Source organism: Thermobia domestica, chromosome 3 (assembly GCF_964235325.1).
Source record: "Thermobia domestica chromosome 3, izTheDome1.hap1.1, whole genome shotgun sequence".
Lineage (NCBI taxonomy): Eukaryota > Metazoa > Arthropoda > Insecta > Zygentoma > Lepismatidae > Thermobia > Thermobia domestica.
The window spans coordinates 306,554,491-306,573,136 of record NC_137456.1 but is presented as its reverse complement, the minus strand read 5'-3'; the positions used below and the strand labels follow the sequence as shown (position 1 = coordinate 306,573,136).

At 36.8% G+C, this 18,646-nt stretch overlaps 1 protein-coding gene across 1 annotated transcript in view; it reads right to left on the bottom strand.

The window, feature by feature from the left end:
- LOC145681123 (condensin-2 complex subunit H2-like) overlaps positions 1-18,646 on the bottom strand; it is a 106,566-nt gene that overhangs the window by 19,297 nt on the left and 68,623 nt on the right. Inside the window, exons 13-14 of the mRNA XM_081752549.1 lie at positions 10,031-10,272; positions 4,802-5,050 (exon numbers count right to left, since the gene is read on the bottom strand). Coding sequence (XP_081608675.1) covers positions 4,802-5,050; positions 10,031-10,272 — 491 coding nt within the window. The remainder of the gene's footprint in view (positions 1-4,801; positions 5,051-10,030; positions 10,273-18,646) is intronic.

The window sequence follows — 18,646 nt, the reverse complement described above, 5'->3', positions numbered from 1 at the left end:
TAGTTGATAAGTTAAAATCCGATCCCAACGAGAGTAATGTTCGATTATATAATGATTTTCTCTTTGTGAAAGATAGAAAATACAATAATAAATGGTTGTTAGTAATTCCAGAAAATCTTATTAATAAGGTAGTACAAACAGTACATGAGACTGGCCATTTTGGAGTGAGTAAATGTTTATCTGCCGTAAGAAAATTATTTTTCTGGAAGAAGCAGAAACAGTCTTTCATGAAACACATCAAAAAATGTGATATATGCGCCAAAACTAAATTCACTAACCGGGTCATTGCTAGAGAGGATATTCACATTGACGCAGATAAACCTCACCAGAAATTATGCATCGATTTGGTAGGGAAGTTACCCTGTAGCTATGGATATTATTACATTTTATCAATAGTAGATGTATATACACGTTTTGTCTGCTACTTCCCACTGAAATCGGCTACCACATCTGAGATTATCAAAACGTTAGAGAAAGAATATTTCTGTATTCTCCCATATCCTACATACATTATATCTGATAAAGGATCTCAGTTCGTTTCGAAACTGTGGAGACTATTCTGTGACAAACGTAATATTAAACACATAATGACCACTCCGTACAACCCAAAAGCAAATGGTATAGTGGAGCGTACGCATAGAGAGCTAAACAGAATTATCCGGTTGATGTGTCATAATAACCATACTAAATGGAAGGATAGCTTGAAGCTAGCTCAAGATTTGATTAACCACTCGTACAATAGTAGCAGAGGATGTACCCCGGCAGAATTGTTTCTTTCATATTCAGCTAGCGACAAATTTAAGGAGAATTTTCCTTGGCCACCTGAGGAAAGCAAAATAGATATGAAGAATCAATACCTACAGATCGAACCTAGAATCTCAACTAAACGGTTGAAAAGAAGTGGAAAGAAACCACACTCTGTGATTACAATCAGCGAAGGAAATTTGGTAATGGTAAAAACGCATCCATTATCTGACGCTTACAACAAAATAATTCATAAATATCTGCCCACGTATACTGGGCCCTATATAGTGACCAAAGTTAACCACAATAATGTGGAACTTAAAGATTTAAAAGGTAAAGAAGTACCGAAACAAAATTTTACTAACATTAAGTTATTTGATTGTTCAGAAGAAAAGCGAGAAGAGTTACTGAAAGATTTTAAGTAAAAAAAAATTAATTTTAAATAATTTTTTTTTCAGGCGCCCGGGAAAAATGTAACAGATCACTTTGACCGTGTTACATTGCTGTGTGTATTGTGTTAATTTTGTTTAAAATTGTGTTTTGTTCTGTTCCTTATTACCATTATTCTTATTCTTATTAAGTTTGGTTGTACTAATTCTGATCTGCACCGGTGATCTAATGTGCAGATAAATAGAAAGTCGGAACACTTTATGGAGTTGACTTGTCCATAAAAGTTGAAGTCGACTGCAAAATATATTAATACTTCTATTGCAAATAAGAGGAAGAAAAGAGTAATTTATCTTTATAAATGATATTTATTATCCGTTGTACTATTATTATTGATGTTATATAAAACCTGAAGAAAATAAATCAGATATCTAGTTATCTAATAAGTTTGAGAAGAAGAGAAGTAACTGTAATCTATTTCATTCTAATAATTTAGGCAAAGGAAGAAGAAAAGATTTAATAATAAATATAATTTAGAAGAAAAAAATAATATAAATATTGTATTATCGCCTAGCAACGCTTGAATGAAGTTCTATTTTGTATTCGAAATTAATGATATAATTTGAGATTTCCGATGTACCTACCAGGCTCCAGGTATTGGGATAAAGGCAATATCTGCTAGAATTTAACAACAGATAAAGGTCAGTAAATTAAATTTATAAATTTGGAGGAAGTTTTCGAGACACCAGATTGTTGAAGATTTTTCTTCGGGCTTCTTATTGTAACAAGTTCCGGGGACAGAAATAAGAGAACGCATTGCTAAATTGGACTTCTTAAGTTATCTATAGTGATTTGGTTTGACAGCATAATGGACAGCTTAAATATAATGTGTCAGTAAACGTTTATAGCATCATGTACTAAGGACTTTATCGTGGGGAATGACGTAACAGGCCACCTATGCAAATTCTTCAAATTAACCAATGATTTTTTTTTAAGATTTGTAGATCATAGTGATGAAAATTCACAGTTGCATTCCTTTTAGCAAATTATTATCGAGAAATATATACGTATAAAATTAACTTCTCCTATTTTACAACATATTACATTCTTAATATTCACACTGTAATACACTGAAATATATTGCACAAAAGGCTGATCACGCTTGTATAAATAAATTTACTATACTTTGAAATGTTAATAGTGTGGAATGTATATGTAATTCTTGTTTCCTTTGGTTGTTACGATGTTATAAAGACAGACTGCCATTATAAAAGCTATAGAGATATTCACCAAATTATGTAAGCATGTCGATTATTGCAAGAACTATAAAAATGTTTCACTTTCTCATTTTTTAAAAATAAAATATCAAATAAAGGCGATAAGAGGTCAGCTAATGTTTATTTATGATTTTCTATATTGAAGCTAAATGTCCATGACTTTTACAGAATCTAAATAATACAATATAACAGGGCTTCGTATATGGGAGCGCCATTTGAGACAGCGTCCTGAGTATTTTCTGACTTTATTTCTTAACTGAGGTTTTCCTTTTCTATTTATCCGAAAGAAGTCAATATACGAAAGGAGACGGTTTGGGTCATTGGATTCCATAACTCCATAGTTCAAAATTTATATTACAACAGTATCCCTAGTTGTTGAAAGCTTGTAATACCATTATTTAAATAGTAATAATAAGCTAATTTTAGTATCCCGCTTTATTAGTCACGATCTGTTTTTTTTTCTTTGTAAAGTTATTGTTTCTTTTCTCTGGTTATAAAAAAGTAGCAAAAGTAGTAACAACAATCTCGAATGAATTTTTTTATATTTTGTTTCAACTACATAATTTATACGGTTTACCAAACATTGTTAGGGTTATCAAGTCTAGGTGGCTCAGGTGGGCAAGCCATGTAGCTAGGACGGAAGAAAGTAAGAACGCTTTCAAAATCTTAACTGGAAGACCAACCGGAAAACGACTATTAGGAAGATCTAGACGCAGATGAGAGAACAATATTAAGATGGATCTCGCAGAAACAGGAATACAAAGTAGAAACTGGATCCAGTTGGCTAAGAATAGATGTCAGTGGAGAGCTTTTGTGAACGCGGCATTGAACCTCCGGGTTCCATAGGCCATAGAGTTAGTTAGTTAAAGAAGTTTAATAAACAGAGTAGACAAATTACATTTGGAAGCGCACTACCCGTGGCCACGTTCTGTCCTTAATTGATGGTATCAAGAACACGATGTTGTCCACCACAAACTCGCATGGGAAGGGGTCAAACCAGGGATCTCACCACTGAGTGCTCTACCACCGAACCATCGAACCCTGGCAACAATAGTTTATCGGACATCTATGTATATGGTGATCTTCATTATGAAATTTTGAGAATATTCATTTAATTTTGTGCATTGGACTTAAAGAAGGCATTTCGTTTCATTTCTGCATTTTCTTTCTTTTTACATTATAGTGTATTCATGTTTAATCCTTACCCGTGTGATAAGAGCTGGTTCCGTGCTCTTTCAGACTCTGCTAATACGTCATAATAAGGCTCCGATCAATGAGAATACATGTGCAGACGAAATGAATAAACATCCGTATGTTACGAGGGGCTTGAAACTTTATTTTATGCCTGGGTTCTAGATCCATGGGCGGGACTTCGTTTGAGGAGTGGGAAGAATGACACGGCAGTGTCGAAGATGGCTACGCTTTAGTAAGACCTGCAATTAGCTTGTGCTCAAGTATTGACGGAGTAATTAGACTTGTTACTGTTTGTACTTATGTATTACTCAATAACACTTTAAAAAAATGTTAATCAATAATAAAAACGTACGTATGTAGATGTAAAACTTGTGAAATATACTCAAACTAAATTGCGGATACATTGGATTTATTAATTCCTTGGTCGTCTCTTGTGTGCGTAGTCCGCCTAGTATAAGATTCTTTATACTATACTTTCTATAATATAATGAACTGCTGAAGTATATGGTTTTCAATATAACCCTAATATAATGGTTTAGTATGGTTGTTTGCGGTGAGGTTGGAGCAAAACTCCATTTTGTTTGAATCGCATCACAATTAGCAGGGAAACAACACTTGTGTGCATAGCTTTGTATGTATTCAAGCCAATACACGCGTGCTGAATGGATTCCAAGTTCGATGGGTACTGAGCGGATTCCAACTTCGATTTCCGAGCTTGGTTATCATGTTGGTTTCTTTTGCTACCACAGTAATTATTATATGTACACTCATGTCCAAAATTATTGTCGCATGTCTATAAATATGTTTTTGTAGGAATATAATTTGATAACGATTTTGCCCGGTATTTTTTATAATGTTAGTATGTGTATAATCGGCAAAGACATGTATGTGGCAAATTTCATGTCAAAAGAGCAGTAAATAAGAACAACAAAACGAAAATAAAACTTCCTTGTCTATTTAGCAACATTTTGTTTTACTCATTCTAATTTTCGAATTTGTAATTCCTCTCCTATGAAATTTACCACAGATATACATTTCCAGATTATACACATAGTATCAGTATTAAAAGTACCCTGCAAAATCATTATCAAATGATATTCTTACAAGAAGACAGTTATAGATATGCGACAATCATTTTGGACATGAGTGTACATAGTAACTAGTTTCAGAATTTAAGGTCAAATAGGAGGAAAACTTACCAACTGCAATGTCGCTAAGAAGTACCTCGCAACTTCTTCTTTTGGCTTCCCTGCTACTATCTGCCTAAATTCTAGCTTCCCGTGTGGTTTCTTCGTGGCTGCACCACCTTCGGGAAATGCGCTTAATACACATGTTCCATAGTCATGTATATCAAATGTTCCTCTCCTCTCTACGGCCTCCAATTTGGGAGCTATAGATTCATGCCACTGGGAAACTCTCTTGGCTAAATCCGTTGATTCTAGGTAAAACTGAAATAATAAAACAAAAGAACACCATAGTATTTCATGACAAACTGATTTTGAAACATTAATGAAAATAATAACACCAACAAAAAATTAACATTTCGGTTACGTACTTCATGTCTGAGTCAGTGAGAAGTCTAATATCAATGTTTCTCAAATCAAGCTTTATTACACTGAGTTTTCCATAAATGTTTCTATTTTGTTTGTTTGGAGTTTAATGATCCTTTTCAGAAAACTGTGAATTAGTTTTTTAAGTAATTGTTGTATTTACTTTGTAATAAACAAAATAGTTTTAATATAGTTATTAAAATTAAATAATAATGTTATTTAGCAGTTGCTCACAGGATACCAAGACAATATGATATGTAATCAAATGCACTTGAATTCGTTCTTCCTAGTCGCTGCCTTAACTTAAATTTTAGGGGCGATGCTATTCTGGCAACACTGTAATTTCTATGGACGGCAACATTGAAAATTCTCCAGGTTCATATTTTCTGTTGTAGAATAACATTATCTATGATTGTAGTAAGTTGCATTTCATTATCTCCTTTCACTTATGAAAAACAAACAAAAGAAAAATGGTAAATTTTGTATTATTTTTGGTATGTCAGGCTCTTAAATATGGTCAACATTTTTCAAACATCAACATCAAAAACATTTTTAAATGGCTTACTGCTATAACTTATCTGTGAAAACTCTTGAAATGTTATCAATAGATAAGTTTAAAGGAGCGTTAATAATCAACAAGTTGCAACAATCTATATATATAAAAGAGAACGCACAAATCCTTTGTTCCCTCATCACGCTAATACGGCTGAACCAATTTCTTTTATTTTTGGGGGGTTATTAGGATTTGGACCCTAGATGGTTTTTATCATATCACTTTAATTTTTAATTACCAGTGTCTTGAGATAATTGACCATTCAAGTGTCCATAACGTACAAATCCTTTGTTAGTTCATCATAGGTATAAAAATAAACGTATTTATATGCAACCCGCATGACCGTGTCACTCGGCGGGTTAACATAAATGACAGGCGATATAATGTTAACATTTACTGCAATCTACTATGGTTTTTATCATATCACTTGAAAGCGAAAAAGTACAAATTATCTAAGTAACAAAGTTTATTGCGTTCCGGGGTGACCGCAGCGAAGCGGGGCGGGTTAACATAAATGACAGGCGATATAATGTTAACATTTACTGCAATCTTCTATGGTTTTTATCATATCACTTGAAAGCGAAAAAGTAAAAATTATCTAAGTAACAAAGTTTATTGCGTTCCGGGGTGACCGCAGCGAAGCGGGGTGAACGCTGCTAGTTGCTTTATAACTTTCCAATGTATTTTGTACGGAGAGACAGTATTCAAAATAATTCTACCAATTTTGTACAATAACAAAAATTTGAGTACATAATCAGCGACTAATCCGTGCAGTTTGGTTCCTTGGTTCTTTTTATTGATCAGAACGTTTTATTATTGGAAGCATTAATTTCTTAGATCTGATTGAACTATTCTGAATATTGTCGTTCCTTACAAAATACATTCCAAAGTAACCGGGAAAGAGGCTGTTATCATCTATTAGCGATAGTCGAATCTTTACACTTACTTTAATCATAGTTACTCAAAAACTTTGACCAAATTTTGACTTTTAACCTCTTCCACTACGATTTATTTTCTGAATTCTGATAATTGAAGTGTAAGTTATAAAAGTGTATTATAGATGGTTTATCATTATATAACTTTCAAAACATCAATATAGTAACCCTACGTGATGGTACAATAGTTTTAAATTTTATGACGAGTGTAGCTCGTCATTGTGCGATTTGGCACCGAGAGGCCATGACGAAATAGACTCGTCATTTCAGTGCAAGGGGTTAAACTCAATCCTACCAATAATACACATTTATAGCTGTCAGCTATTTATTCCTCTCTCGCCACACCCTAAGTGAAATGAAATCTTTGAGTTTTACGTCCCACGGTTATGCCGGTTAGGCTAAAGGAGACGGTGATGATGAGTAATGAATGAAATGGTGGAATGAAGAAAGTGGGAGGAAACGGGAGAATCCCGAGGAAATCCACGCACACGGTGTTTGTCCACCACAAAGTTCACTTGGCGGGGGTTGGGATCGAACCCGGGACCACAAGCACCAGAGGTGAACGCTCTACCACTGAGCCACCGCGGCCCCCACACCCTAAGTCTTACCATACTTATCTACACAACTACCATATTTTCCAACTAACTAACCATTGGCGTAACAGCGTTTTGAGGGCCTGAGTCGCTCCAGCGCCATCTGTTATCGATCGGCAGAACTACGTCCAACCTAGCTACAAACACGTGGTCAGTGGCGTCGCCTTGCCTCCTTAGGCGTATCAGGATCTTTTGTCATAAACTTATTTGTGCATTATTTTTGGTGTACCCGGCTCAGACAATTTAATCCTTTTTATTTTAAAAGTCTGCTACCTTTAAATAAATAGTGTAAATAATCGTTGTACGTTCTCGCAACGGATGGATATCAGCAACGAGCAGACGAAGCAGTCAGTGGCCTTGGCAATCAACGGCAGCCAATCACAATCGTACTTGTGCTTACGTCGCTATGGTAGGTGGGACTCACGTGAGCAGCGAGAACAAGGAGAAAACGCGAGAGATAGCCACCATTAGGCGCCAAGAGAGTTAATAGGAAGAGTCTTCTCATTGCTGCTGAAACATCTCATATAAAATGTAATATTGAGCACATCCGTTTGTATTTTCATAATCTAAAAACATCAGCATTTTTTGTTGTCATAATCTTACCTTTTACTTGTAAATAAATGTAAGTATAGCGTTAATATTAAATATAATATCAAATTTGTGCGTATCATCAGCGTTACTCTGACCCGAGAATTGCTGCCTCATGTTCGTTCGCTTTGTTGTGCATGGTACGGAATATATATATCAATGCTAGCAAATTATTGTTGTAAGTTGTTTTTCAGATTAAATGATGCTGAAATTTTGTCCAATTCGTAAGTTTAAGGTTGTTATTTGAATTTTTGCCTATGTGTGGTTAGCGGTGAAACAAGCTATTCTTTTGTAATAACTTGTTTCGTCGTTAACGCTCAGATGAAAGGTTCGATTAATGACTATCTACTGTAATGTTTGCTCTACTTGGATTACCATCCTATGGAGTAAACATCACACTTTCTAGACCTACTGCCTGTCACGTCTTTTTATTCACGTTGACTCTTGAGTTCGTCTCACGACGCTGGGTGGACGCACCGGTCGGGAATCGAATCCAGGACCATGCGGACCTGAGCTCAACACTTTAACCACTATACTACGGAGTCCCCTAATACTTTCCAACATATTTATCAATTATTTTAACTGTACAAAATAATAATAATAATAATAATAATAATAAAAATTTCACAAACTAAACTTCAACAATATTCAAAACATAACAATCAATCTTCTTTTCTTTTCGAAACATATGCTACTTTCCTAGAGGAACTTCATTATTACAATTAATATTTTCTACTTCCAACAAATCTGCTTGAACAATCCAATTACGAGGGTCACTATGAAAGTTCTGAGATGTGAAATAACTTACATACTTAAAATCAATTTAACACTTAACATTTTCTCAAAGTATTCACCATTACACTGTACACACTTTTGCATTGGAAGCACTATTGGAAGCAGTGTTGCCAGTCTTTTTCTTCAAGTGTTGAAAGTTCATTCTCGTAAGCCACTACAGCTTCTTCAGGGCTGCAAAATCTCTTCCCACACATGCGATCTTTGATTATGGGGTACAGAAAAAAAAATCCCACGGGGCCAAGTCAGGGCTATACGGCGGATGAGTCATAAGTTTGACCTCCGTAGATTCTAAAAACTGAATTCTGATGTTGGCCGTGTGTGCGGACGCGTTGTCATGATGAAGCAGGATCCCACGCAATCCAATTCTTGGACGCCGTTCCCGAAGCTTCTAGAACACTTTTGTTAGGCAAACAGTGGTGTACCACTGAGAGTAACAGTCCTTTGTTATTCAAGTGGAACAGTTGCAACATGACCAGATTTGGAGAAGAAAGTTGCGACCATCTTCTTCCCCATACTTTGCGGTCGCTTCACTTTTTCGTGGGTGGATTTTCGTCTGGAAAGATCCAAACTGTAGACTGGGGTTTATTTTCAGGGTCAAATTGATAGATCCAAGTCTCATCACCAGTAACAATGTCAGAGACGCGTCGAGAATTGCCTCCATCAAATCGTGCAAGCATTTCTTCACACCATTCCACACGCATGCGCTTCTGCTGTTCAGTCAAAGTGTGAGACACACAACGAGATGAAACCTTCCTGAGCCGAAAATGATCATGAAGAATTTTTGTTACTGCTGGCGATCCAATGTTCACTGTAGATTCAATGTCCTTGAAAGTTGTTCAAGGATATTCTCGAATCATTTGTTCCACAGCGGCAATGTTTCCATCTGACACAGCTGTTGCCGGACGTCCAGCTCTCTCTTCATCTTTAAGCGATGTCCAGCCTCTTCTGAATTCACCAAACCACCGAAAAATTGTAGCACGGGAAGAAGCAAGGTCCCCAAATGCCTCCTGCAAACGATCAAGGCTTTGTGTCTCATTCAAACCACTTTTGAAATCGTAAAGGATCATTGCCCGAAAATTTTCCCTTTCGAGCTCTATTCTAGACAGCCGAATACTGCTCACATCAACAAACAAATGAAGGCGATACGCCCACGCCGATAAGGAGGCGAGTTGAAACTTGCTTCGCTTCTTCGCTCTGGATACCACTACCGAACGCAATTATTGGAATTCAAATACTGTGCCACAACAATGCGTATCTCAAAACTCTCATAGTGACCCTCGTACATGGCGATTTTATTTTCCTAAGTCGTTCCAAAACTGAGACAAAATATTAACTTTGTCTAAAACTTTTAACGCAAAATTCTCCATGTCTACAACATCCTCACACTCTCTAAAAGTGAAAATATAACACTGACCTGTTCCCGCTGCATAAAGGCATGCAGCTGCTCCGTAACCAATTCTTCATATGAATGATGGATTTGTCCGCCAGTATCCGACGCCAACGAAGGAGCTGGACTATTTCTTCCACTATCGTGATCTAATAAAGGCGAATGAGGGTCAGGTAAATCAGCAACATTGTTTTCTCTACCAACTTCTTGATCTGGAGCTGCTGTATCCGGAGACTCCTCTTGATCTTCAACAGGGAAACCTCGAAATCCTTAATAAAAAATAAATAAATAAATAAATAAATAAAGGTGAGGTGATTTAGAGTTTAACGTCTCGTTCAGCATCGAGGCTATATGAGACGTGGACCTACTGATTAACGTGGAATCCGAACCACATGAGCTCCCGCCGGGAATCGAACCCGGGTCTCCCACGCCAAAGGCGCATACGCTAACCGCTTTGCCACAGAAAAATAAATAAATAAATAAATCTAAATATTACTCATTCTAGCTTTGGAACTTCTTGTATAAAATAAAAGATAAATCCTGACCAAAGCATATACTATCTTATAAATACCTAGGTAATAGCGTTACAGTTTCAACTAAGTATCTTTGCCTCCATCAGACACATTATGAAAATAATTTCTACGCCTATATATCTCGGAAAATGAGAGGAGGTCGTATCTAGGAACAAATATGACCCATCCTTTTATTTTTAACAATTTTTAATTGACTACATCTTTGCAACTTTTAATGATTCAAAAACCACTCAGGGAGGACGTTTTGATTGAAGAGGGATAGTAATGCAATATATAAACGTGTGAAGGAGACAGGACATGAATTAGACTGGGAAGGTGTAGAAGGGCTGGAGAGAGAGAAAGAGAAGCATTATAAGAAAATGGAAAGAAGTGGAATGGATACGAAAGGAAGAAAGCCAGGAACTTATGAACTGGAACAGTGGAGTAAATATACAGGTGTGGAGAAAGATATTGGATAAAGCAGGAAAGAAAGAAAAGGTAACACAGGTGTATTGAATATTAGAAAGCCAATTAAACATTTAAGGTTCTCAAAAGTGAAAGTTTCATTAAAATAACACAGTTGTGCCAATCAAAAGTTTAGCTTTCGAGTGAAAGTCGTATCATTAAATGTTGCAAATATGTAATTAATTAAAAATTGTTAAAAATGAAAGAATGGATCTTATTGGTTCCTAGATATGACCTCCTCTCCTTTTCTGAAACATATAAGCTGCAGTTCTAGAAATTGTTTTCCTAATGCATTTGATAAAGGCAAAGACACTTTTCCGAAACTGTAATGCTATTATTTATTAAATAAAGGGTCATATAAAAAGTCTTTGCGGGTTTTTGGTACATTTTTGAACAAAAAATTTCTTTATTAAAAATCAATTTTAATCAAGTACATGTTCACCATTATTATCTACGATCTTTTGCCATTTTTCGGGTAGCTTCTTAATTCCATCGGTGTAGAACTTCTGTGGTTTATCGTCGACAAACTTGGCCTAGTGATTTTCAGCGGTGCTTCGGTCGGCCAATATTTTACTATCAAGAGAATTTTGCAGAGACTGAAACAAATGGCAGTCAGACGGTGCAAGGTCCGGACTATACGGTGGATGCACCAAAACTTCCCAACCAAGTTCCGTCAATTTGTTCCGAGTCAACAAAGATGTGTGTGGCCGCGCATTGTCATGACATGATGGAACACAAAAAAAAAAATGTAATGAAATCTTATTTTGTACAAATGTAATGCAATTTTGTAATGATTATTTTGTACAAATAGTAGTCCCCAGTGGGGAAAGTGAGATAATTAAAAAAAAAAAAATAGAATTACCAATTTATCACCTATTACCAAACGGATGACCCGTTGTTACCGCTTTTTTGAAATAACCTAAAGACTTTAACTGGCAGTTTGTTAAACTGCTTGTAAAGAAAAATGTTTCACAAACAGCAATAACCTTAATAAATGATTATGATAAAAAAAAATCTTGAAGACAGTTAAGCTATTTAATGTTAAATTTTCTTGAGTTTTACGTCCCACGGTTATGCCAGTTAGGAACTCAATGTCGGCAAACAAGGCTATGTTGAGTGTTTGGTGGGATTGGAAGGGATGTGGTCCATTATGAGCTGCTGCAACCTGACGAAACCATCAATTCGGTCCTTTACTGTTTACAACTCGACCGTTTGAACGAAGCAATCCAGAAAAGGCGATCAGAATTGGCCAACAGAAAAGGAGTTGTGTTCCATCATGACAATGAGCAGCCACACACATCTTTGATGACTTGGAACAAATTGATGGAACTTGGCTGGGAAGTTTTGATGCATCCACCATATATCCCGGACCTTGCATCGCCTGACTACCATTTGTTGGTCTCTGCAAAACTCTGATGGTAAAAAAAATGGCCGACCGAAGCGCCGCTGAAAATCACTAGGCCAAGTTTTTCGACGACAAATCACAGAAGTTCTATACCGATGGAATTATGAAGTTACCTGAAAAATGGCAAAAAGTCATAGATAATAATGGTCAATATGTACTTGATTAAAGTGATTTTCAATAGAGAAATTTTTTGTTCAAAAATGTACCAAAAAACCGCGGAGACTTTTTATATGACCCTTTAGTATATGCTTTGGTCAGGATTTGTCTTTTGTTTTAAATAAATCCACAATATTATTACTGTTATAAAATTTTTTGAGGAAACATGCAATGCCTGTAAAAGCATTTTCTTTACATGGAACTGCCTGTAAAAGCTTCTCAGATTTTGACAGCCATTATACAGACGCCTGTTTCGGTGAAAACACATGTAAAAAAAATATTGCAGGCACATTGTCTTCAGGTGATATGCATGTCGAAAAAGTATTAAAGTTCTGTTGGAAATGTTGCACGAAAACACGCGTTGTACAGAGCCTGTACATTAAAATGAGAACATGCAATGTGCACGTAGTCACTTACATGCAAGTAAATGGAGGGAATGTGTACATGTAAAGTACCTTGAATGGATTGTTGATAACATTCGCAATACCGTAAGAATGAAAAGTACAAGAAAGGTGTCTGTTTATCAACATGTAATATACATGTGTGACACTCGCATTACATGTAAATACCATGTATTAGCGTATAGCATGGAAAACACAAGATGTAGAATATGTTATTTTACATTTATTAATCTTTATCGTGTACATGCGAAGTGTGTAACTCCCCAACGTGCAGTGTACAGGTGAACGGGTACATGCAATGATCAAGATTGCCAATAAATGGATTAAACAGATACGTGTGGTGAACATGGTGGATTGGAGCTACACATTCACGTTATAGGCATAGAAGACATGCAATATTCAGGCACAAGTCTCCAATTTGACATTCGCTATGCAAGGTCCTGACACATGTATAATGCATGGGATTACAACTGAATACATTGCCTGTATTATCTCTGTGTACATGCAAAGTGTGAACCCACCTATATGGAATGTGCAGGTAAACGGAAAATGCAATGATCATGATAAATGGGTTAAACAGGTGCATGCAATGAACAAGGTTGATTGGAGTGAATCATTAATGTTACAGGTGTGGTCCTGACACATGTATAGTACATTGGAATAGAATTGGACACATTGCCTGTAACATGCAAAGTGTGAACTCATCTACATGGAGTATACAGGCAATGTACAGATGAATGGAAACATGCAATGATCATGACTGCCAATAAATGGATTAAACAGATACGTGTAGTGAGTAAATAGCTTAAACAGGTAAATGCGATGGACAAGGTTGATGAGAGTGAAATATTCACGTTACAGGCGTAGGGAACATGCAATACCCAGACATCAAGTCTCCACTTTGACATGCACATATGCATGGTGCTGATACATATATACAGAGGCGTGCGTACACCATTGGATTAGATGGATCAAATAGTAGTATTACTCCTTAAAGTATGCAGCCTACATTATAGTAATCGGATTTGAATTTTACACATTTTATTTCTATATATGGAACGCACATGTCTTATGCGTGTTCAATACCTGCGACACGCAAATTTTATGTACATTTAATGCGATGTACTTTACATGTATATTACGCTAATACGCCCACTAATTTGCTAACACCTGTATTTCACATGTATTTAACATATCAATTACATTTTTATCAAATGAAAAACAGATGTCGTCAGATTCTCATGAGGTAACGTATATTGCAACTACATGGAATATGCCGGTTACGTACATGTCTTTCCACTCTCTACATATTGTTTACACGCATTTTTCACGTTGCAAGATTGCAACCCTATCACCATGAAAACTACTTGTTTCCGTGAAATGAACATGCAATGATCTTGAAAAAAAAAAAAAATCGATACCTGTTTCATGGTTTTAAAAGTGTTCCATTTTCAGGCGCCTGTAAAAATATGCCTGTTTATGCATGTTTTACAGGCGCCTGTAAACCACCTGCATTTTCTGTCTGGGTAGCGTTTAAGGCTATCCCCTACGCTCATTCCTATCTTTTTGAATTTTAGTGGATAACACAGTGAACAATATAAAAAATCGTAAAAAGTAAGTCAGGTAGTAACTATACAATATACTAAACAAACTACCTATTGTGTTTCCAAACGTTTCCTTATAGAACAGAAATCTGGGTGTGCAATTTATGACGTCATATGTAGAACATAAACATTTATGCACTACACGAAATGCTTTGAAAACTGTTATTAGCTTATGTAACGGCATTCTGTAAATGCTGCCTGGCATAGTTTTCTCTTTCTCTCTCTCTTTCTTCTTCAAAAACTTTTTCTGAGAGAGAGAGAAAGATGGAAGGAAGGGGAAAGAAGACCGAGAAGAGAGGAGTGAAAAAGAGAGCAATTGGCACTTCTGATTTTCTCTCTTTCTTCTTTTTTAAGAAGTGGAGAGAAGAAAAGGAAAAAGCTCTCTGTCTCTTTTTCTTTCTTTAGTCCCTCTGTCTCTCTACCTTTCTTCTTCTTTCTCCCTTTTTTAAATCTCTCTTTTTACCTCTTCTTTCTTTTTTCAATCTATCTACCTTTTTACCTCTTCCTTTTTTCAATCTCTCTGTCTTCCCTTTTACATATTTCTTTCTTTTTTCAATTTCTCTCTCCCTTTTCTATTTTTCTTCTTCATCCTCTTCCTCTTCGATTTTCTCTCATTTCTTCCCCTCTGCTATTCTCTTTTCTTTGAGAGCTGTTTCTTTCTTTCTTTCTCTTTTATATATATAAAGACAGAGAGATAGAGACTAAAAAATAAGTATTCTGGTTCTTTCTTCTAATCTTTTTCATCCTTAAGAGAGAGACAAGAGTCCCCCCCCCCTCTCTCTCCTTTCCCTATCTTTTCTTTGTTTGTCTAGTGACAGAAAAGAGAGGGAAAGGGTGAAGGAGACCCCCTACTTTTTTAGTATTCTTCCATTGTTTTTAAGTTACAAGGTAACCAAAAATGTTCCTGCGGTTTTTGATGTCCCATTAATCATTCGCTCACAGAGGGAAAACGAAATGACGCACGTGCCTGCCAAGCGATCGGGAGTTAGTCTAACCATCGATCTTCAGTAATACAAGCACATTGCGTACATACAGCAGTCACAACTCGTCCAGTATCGAAGCAGCTTGTTCGCATGTCTTTGTTGCATGACTTTTAATTGGGTCTGTCAGCACACGCATGAAGTAGCCGTATATGCCAGGCATTTGGAGAAAATGCTGTGAACGAACGCACCGCCAGGCATTGCTTTCAGAAATTCCATTCGGGAGATGTGAGCCTTTTGGATTAACGTAGCAGTGGACGACGACATTTATTGGATGATGAGAATCTGAAAGTAGCCATCTACGAGGACGTGGTATAACGTGTGATGAACTTGCAAAAAAGTTCCATGTTTCCGCTGAAATAATCAGACAGCACCTACATGGGATAGGGAAGTCATATAAGTTAAGCAAGTGGGTACCCCACACACTGTCGGCTACCAAGGAAAGACGAGTGACAACCTGTTAGCCTGTTTGCCCTTGCTTACTCGGCACCTGAACATACTCATCTTTGATCGCTTGCTCCCTATTAGAGGAAAGTGGTTTTTCTATGACACTCCCAAGCGTACCAGACATTGGTTGTAGCCTCACATCTCAAGACGACTTTGTGTGGTATGGTGGATCTGTTGGTAAGATGTACATTAAGAGTTCCTTGTACCTGGTCAGACCTCTACTCACAGCAGTTACAAAGGGTCCACCGTGCATTGTGGTAGAAGGATGTGCTGTTCCTGCACGACAATGTCAAGCCACATGTGTCAAAGAGAATCCGGAAGATTTTTCAGCAACTTGGCTGCCGAGAGATACTGTGCCATGCAACATATTAACCGGACCTAGCGCCAACAGACTGCCACCTGTTTCATTCCCTCGACAACCACCTCCGCGGGAGATCCTTCGCAAATGAGAGAGACCTGCGGAACGCACTCAGAAACTTCTTTGCATCCACGACTGCCAAATTTTATCACCAGACATTGTGAAGCTACAGGAACGTTGGCAAAAGGTGTTGGATGCTGATGGAGATTACTTCGAAACCTAAAGGTACATACTGTCCACTATATTGCTCTTTGTTTATCACTGCTCTAGGGCTTTTTGTGTTTACTACTTGAACAAAAAGGTGCAGGTGAACTTAGTGAAGAACTTTAGTGAAAAATCTCCAAAGATGAGACATACAAGAATTAATAGATCTTATTAAGCAGAATAAAATGATATGCGTGCGTGTAAAAGCTCATGCGTAGTTTTCGAGAAACTGGATCTAAAGAAACTATTTCTACTGCTATACTAATACCACACCACTTAGTAAACAAGTCATATAATAAGCACCAGTCGACTTGCAGACAATTGTAACCCGGTTACAGTTCTATCTGTTAAAGTAAAAGCTCAACAAAATCGTACGAAGTTTTGAATTCACTAAATCCAATTTCAAGATATCACAAATTTACACAGTCGTACTATCGGAGAATGATTTAACACGGAGACTTCAGATGATGATGAACAATTGACAGTAGTTTCGTTACAATTTAGCGACAGCCTGACATTGTGAAAACAAGGTTTGCCATATGCCAATGATTCCAATCCAAATTTCCTGAGAACTAAGACTATTTTGTGTGTTCACAGTCTGGACTACATGTGGCGTAGAAAGCTTAATCAGTAGGGATTAGCAATTTTGTCAGAATTTTCTAATTTCGGGATAACTACATTACAAGTTAAGTTTTGGTAATAACTTATGCAACACCCCAGGGATAATACTTTTCTGTAAAGGGCTGGGCTGAAAGGTGTCTGCAAAATCCCTGAAATAAGAAAAAAAACTGCCCTTTGAATACCACGATCAAAATAACCCAAAGAAATCGTGGTGGTTGGAGTTCTAACGTGCACGTCTGCTACGTTTCTAAATTCATGTTATATTCGATCAATAAGAAGTAACGAATAAAACAGAAATCAATATGCACGTAAAGTGCGAATGTGAATATTCTTACTTGCCAACATTTTATTGTTTTATTAGTTGTTCGACTGGATTGGAGTTTCCTTGCAGCGCCGAAGCTAATTTAAATGACAAGCGGACTTACAGCTTAACATGGAATCAGAACTATATGAGCTCCACCGAGAGTCGAATCCGAGTCTCCTATACCGAAGGAGGGTACACTAACAATATAAGCACGAGGAAGTTCCTGTTTTATTTGTGTTATTTACGTAGTAAATATGTATATGTCTTACGATACTAATATATATAATGCTTCTAGATACAAAAGGTAAGTTGTAACGTCTGAATGAGAATCAACTTGTGCTTACCGTTTTTAGAAACAACAACAACTTACTTGATTGTGTATCCAAAGTGACCGCTATGTATCCAATGAAAACTATTTTTACGATCGTCTTGCACGAATGTTGAGTAAATCACCACGACAAACTGGTTTTCTGACCGATGTGAGACTTTTTACAAAGAATGTCTGTGGAAACTGAAAGACTGTTTGGAGAAGTACGTTCCTTTGCACGACGACTATGTGGAAAAGGACAAGTAACATGTGTCAGTTTCAAATTTCTAAGTCTAGTCTACGCGAGGGGAAAACTTCTTGATCACTTTATGTACAGAGGTTGATTCACTTATTGAACCGAATTTGGATGTGCCACTTACTTAGGAAATGCCATTTCCCATCGGTTGTGCTCAATCTGCAAGTCGCCTCTACTGGTTATTGCCCGGGATCGGAGTTTTCATTGTAGAAGACTGAGTTGCAGCTGGATCATGGGTGTTACATCCTACTCCCGATGGCACAAGTTTCTTTGTCTTTCTGCGATGAGTTTTTGTAAGTCAAAAATTTTCTGGAGAAGAAACATTTGCGATTGTTAAAAATACGCTTTACGTGACGTAAAAAACAGTTCAAATTATATTTATGTGAGTCGTCCGTGCATTTAAGATATCTACACATAGCAGGCATGTTTTTATACTTTTCTGTTGACTATTCTTTTTTTCCTCTGGCAATTTTTCTGTGGTCACATCGCAGATCGCGGCATGATCTGCTATGGGGATCCTACTCCTCTTTACAGGCTCTCCACAGACTAGAGACGGTGCAGATTCGAAGATAGGATAGGCACCGCTTGAGAAATTCGAAAGAACAATAGTTTCACAATAGTTT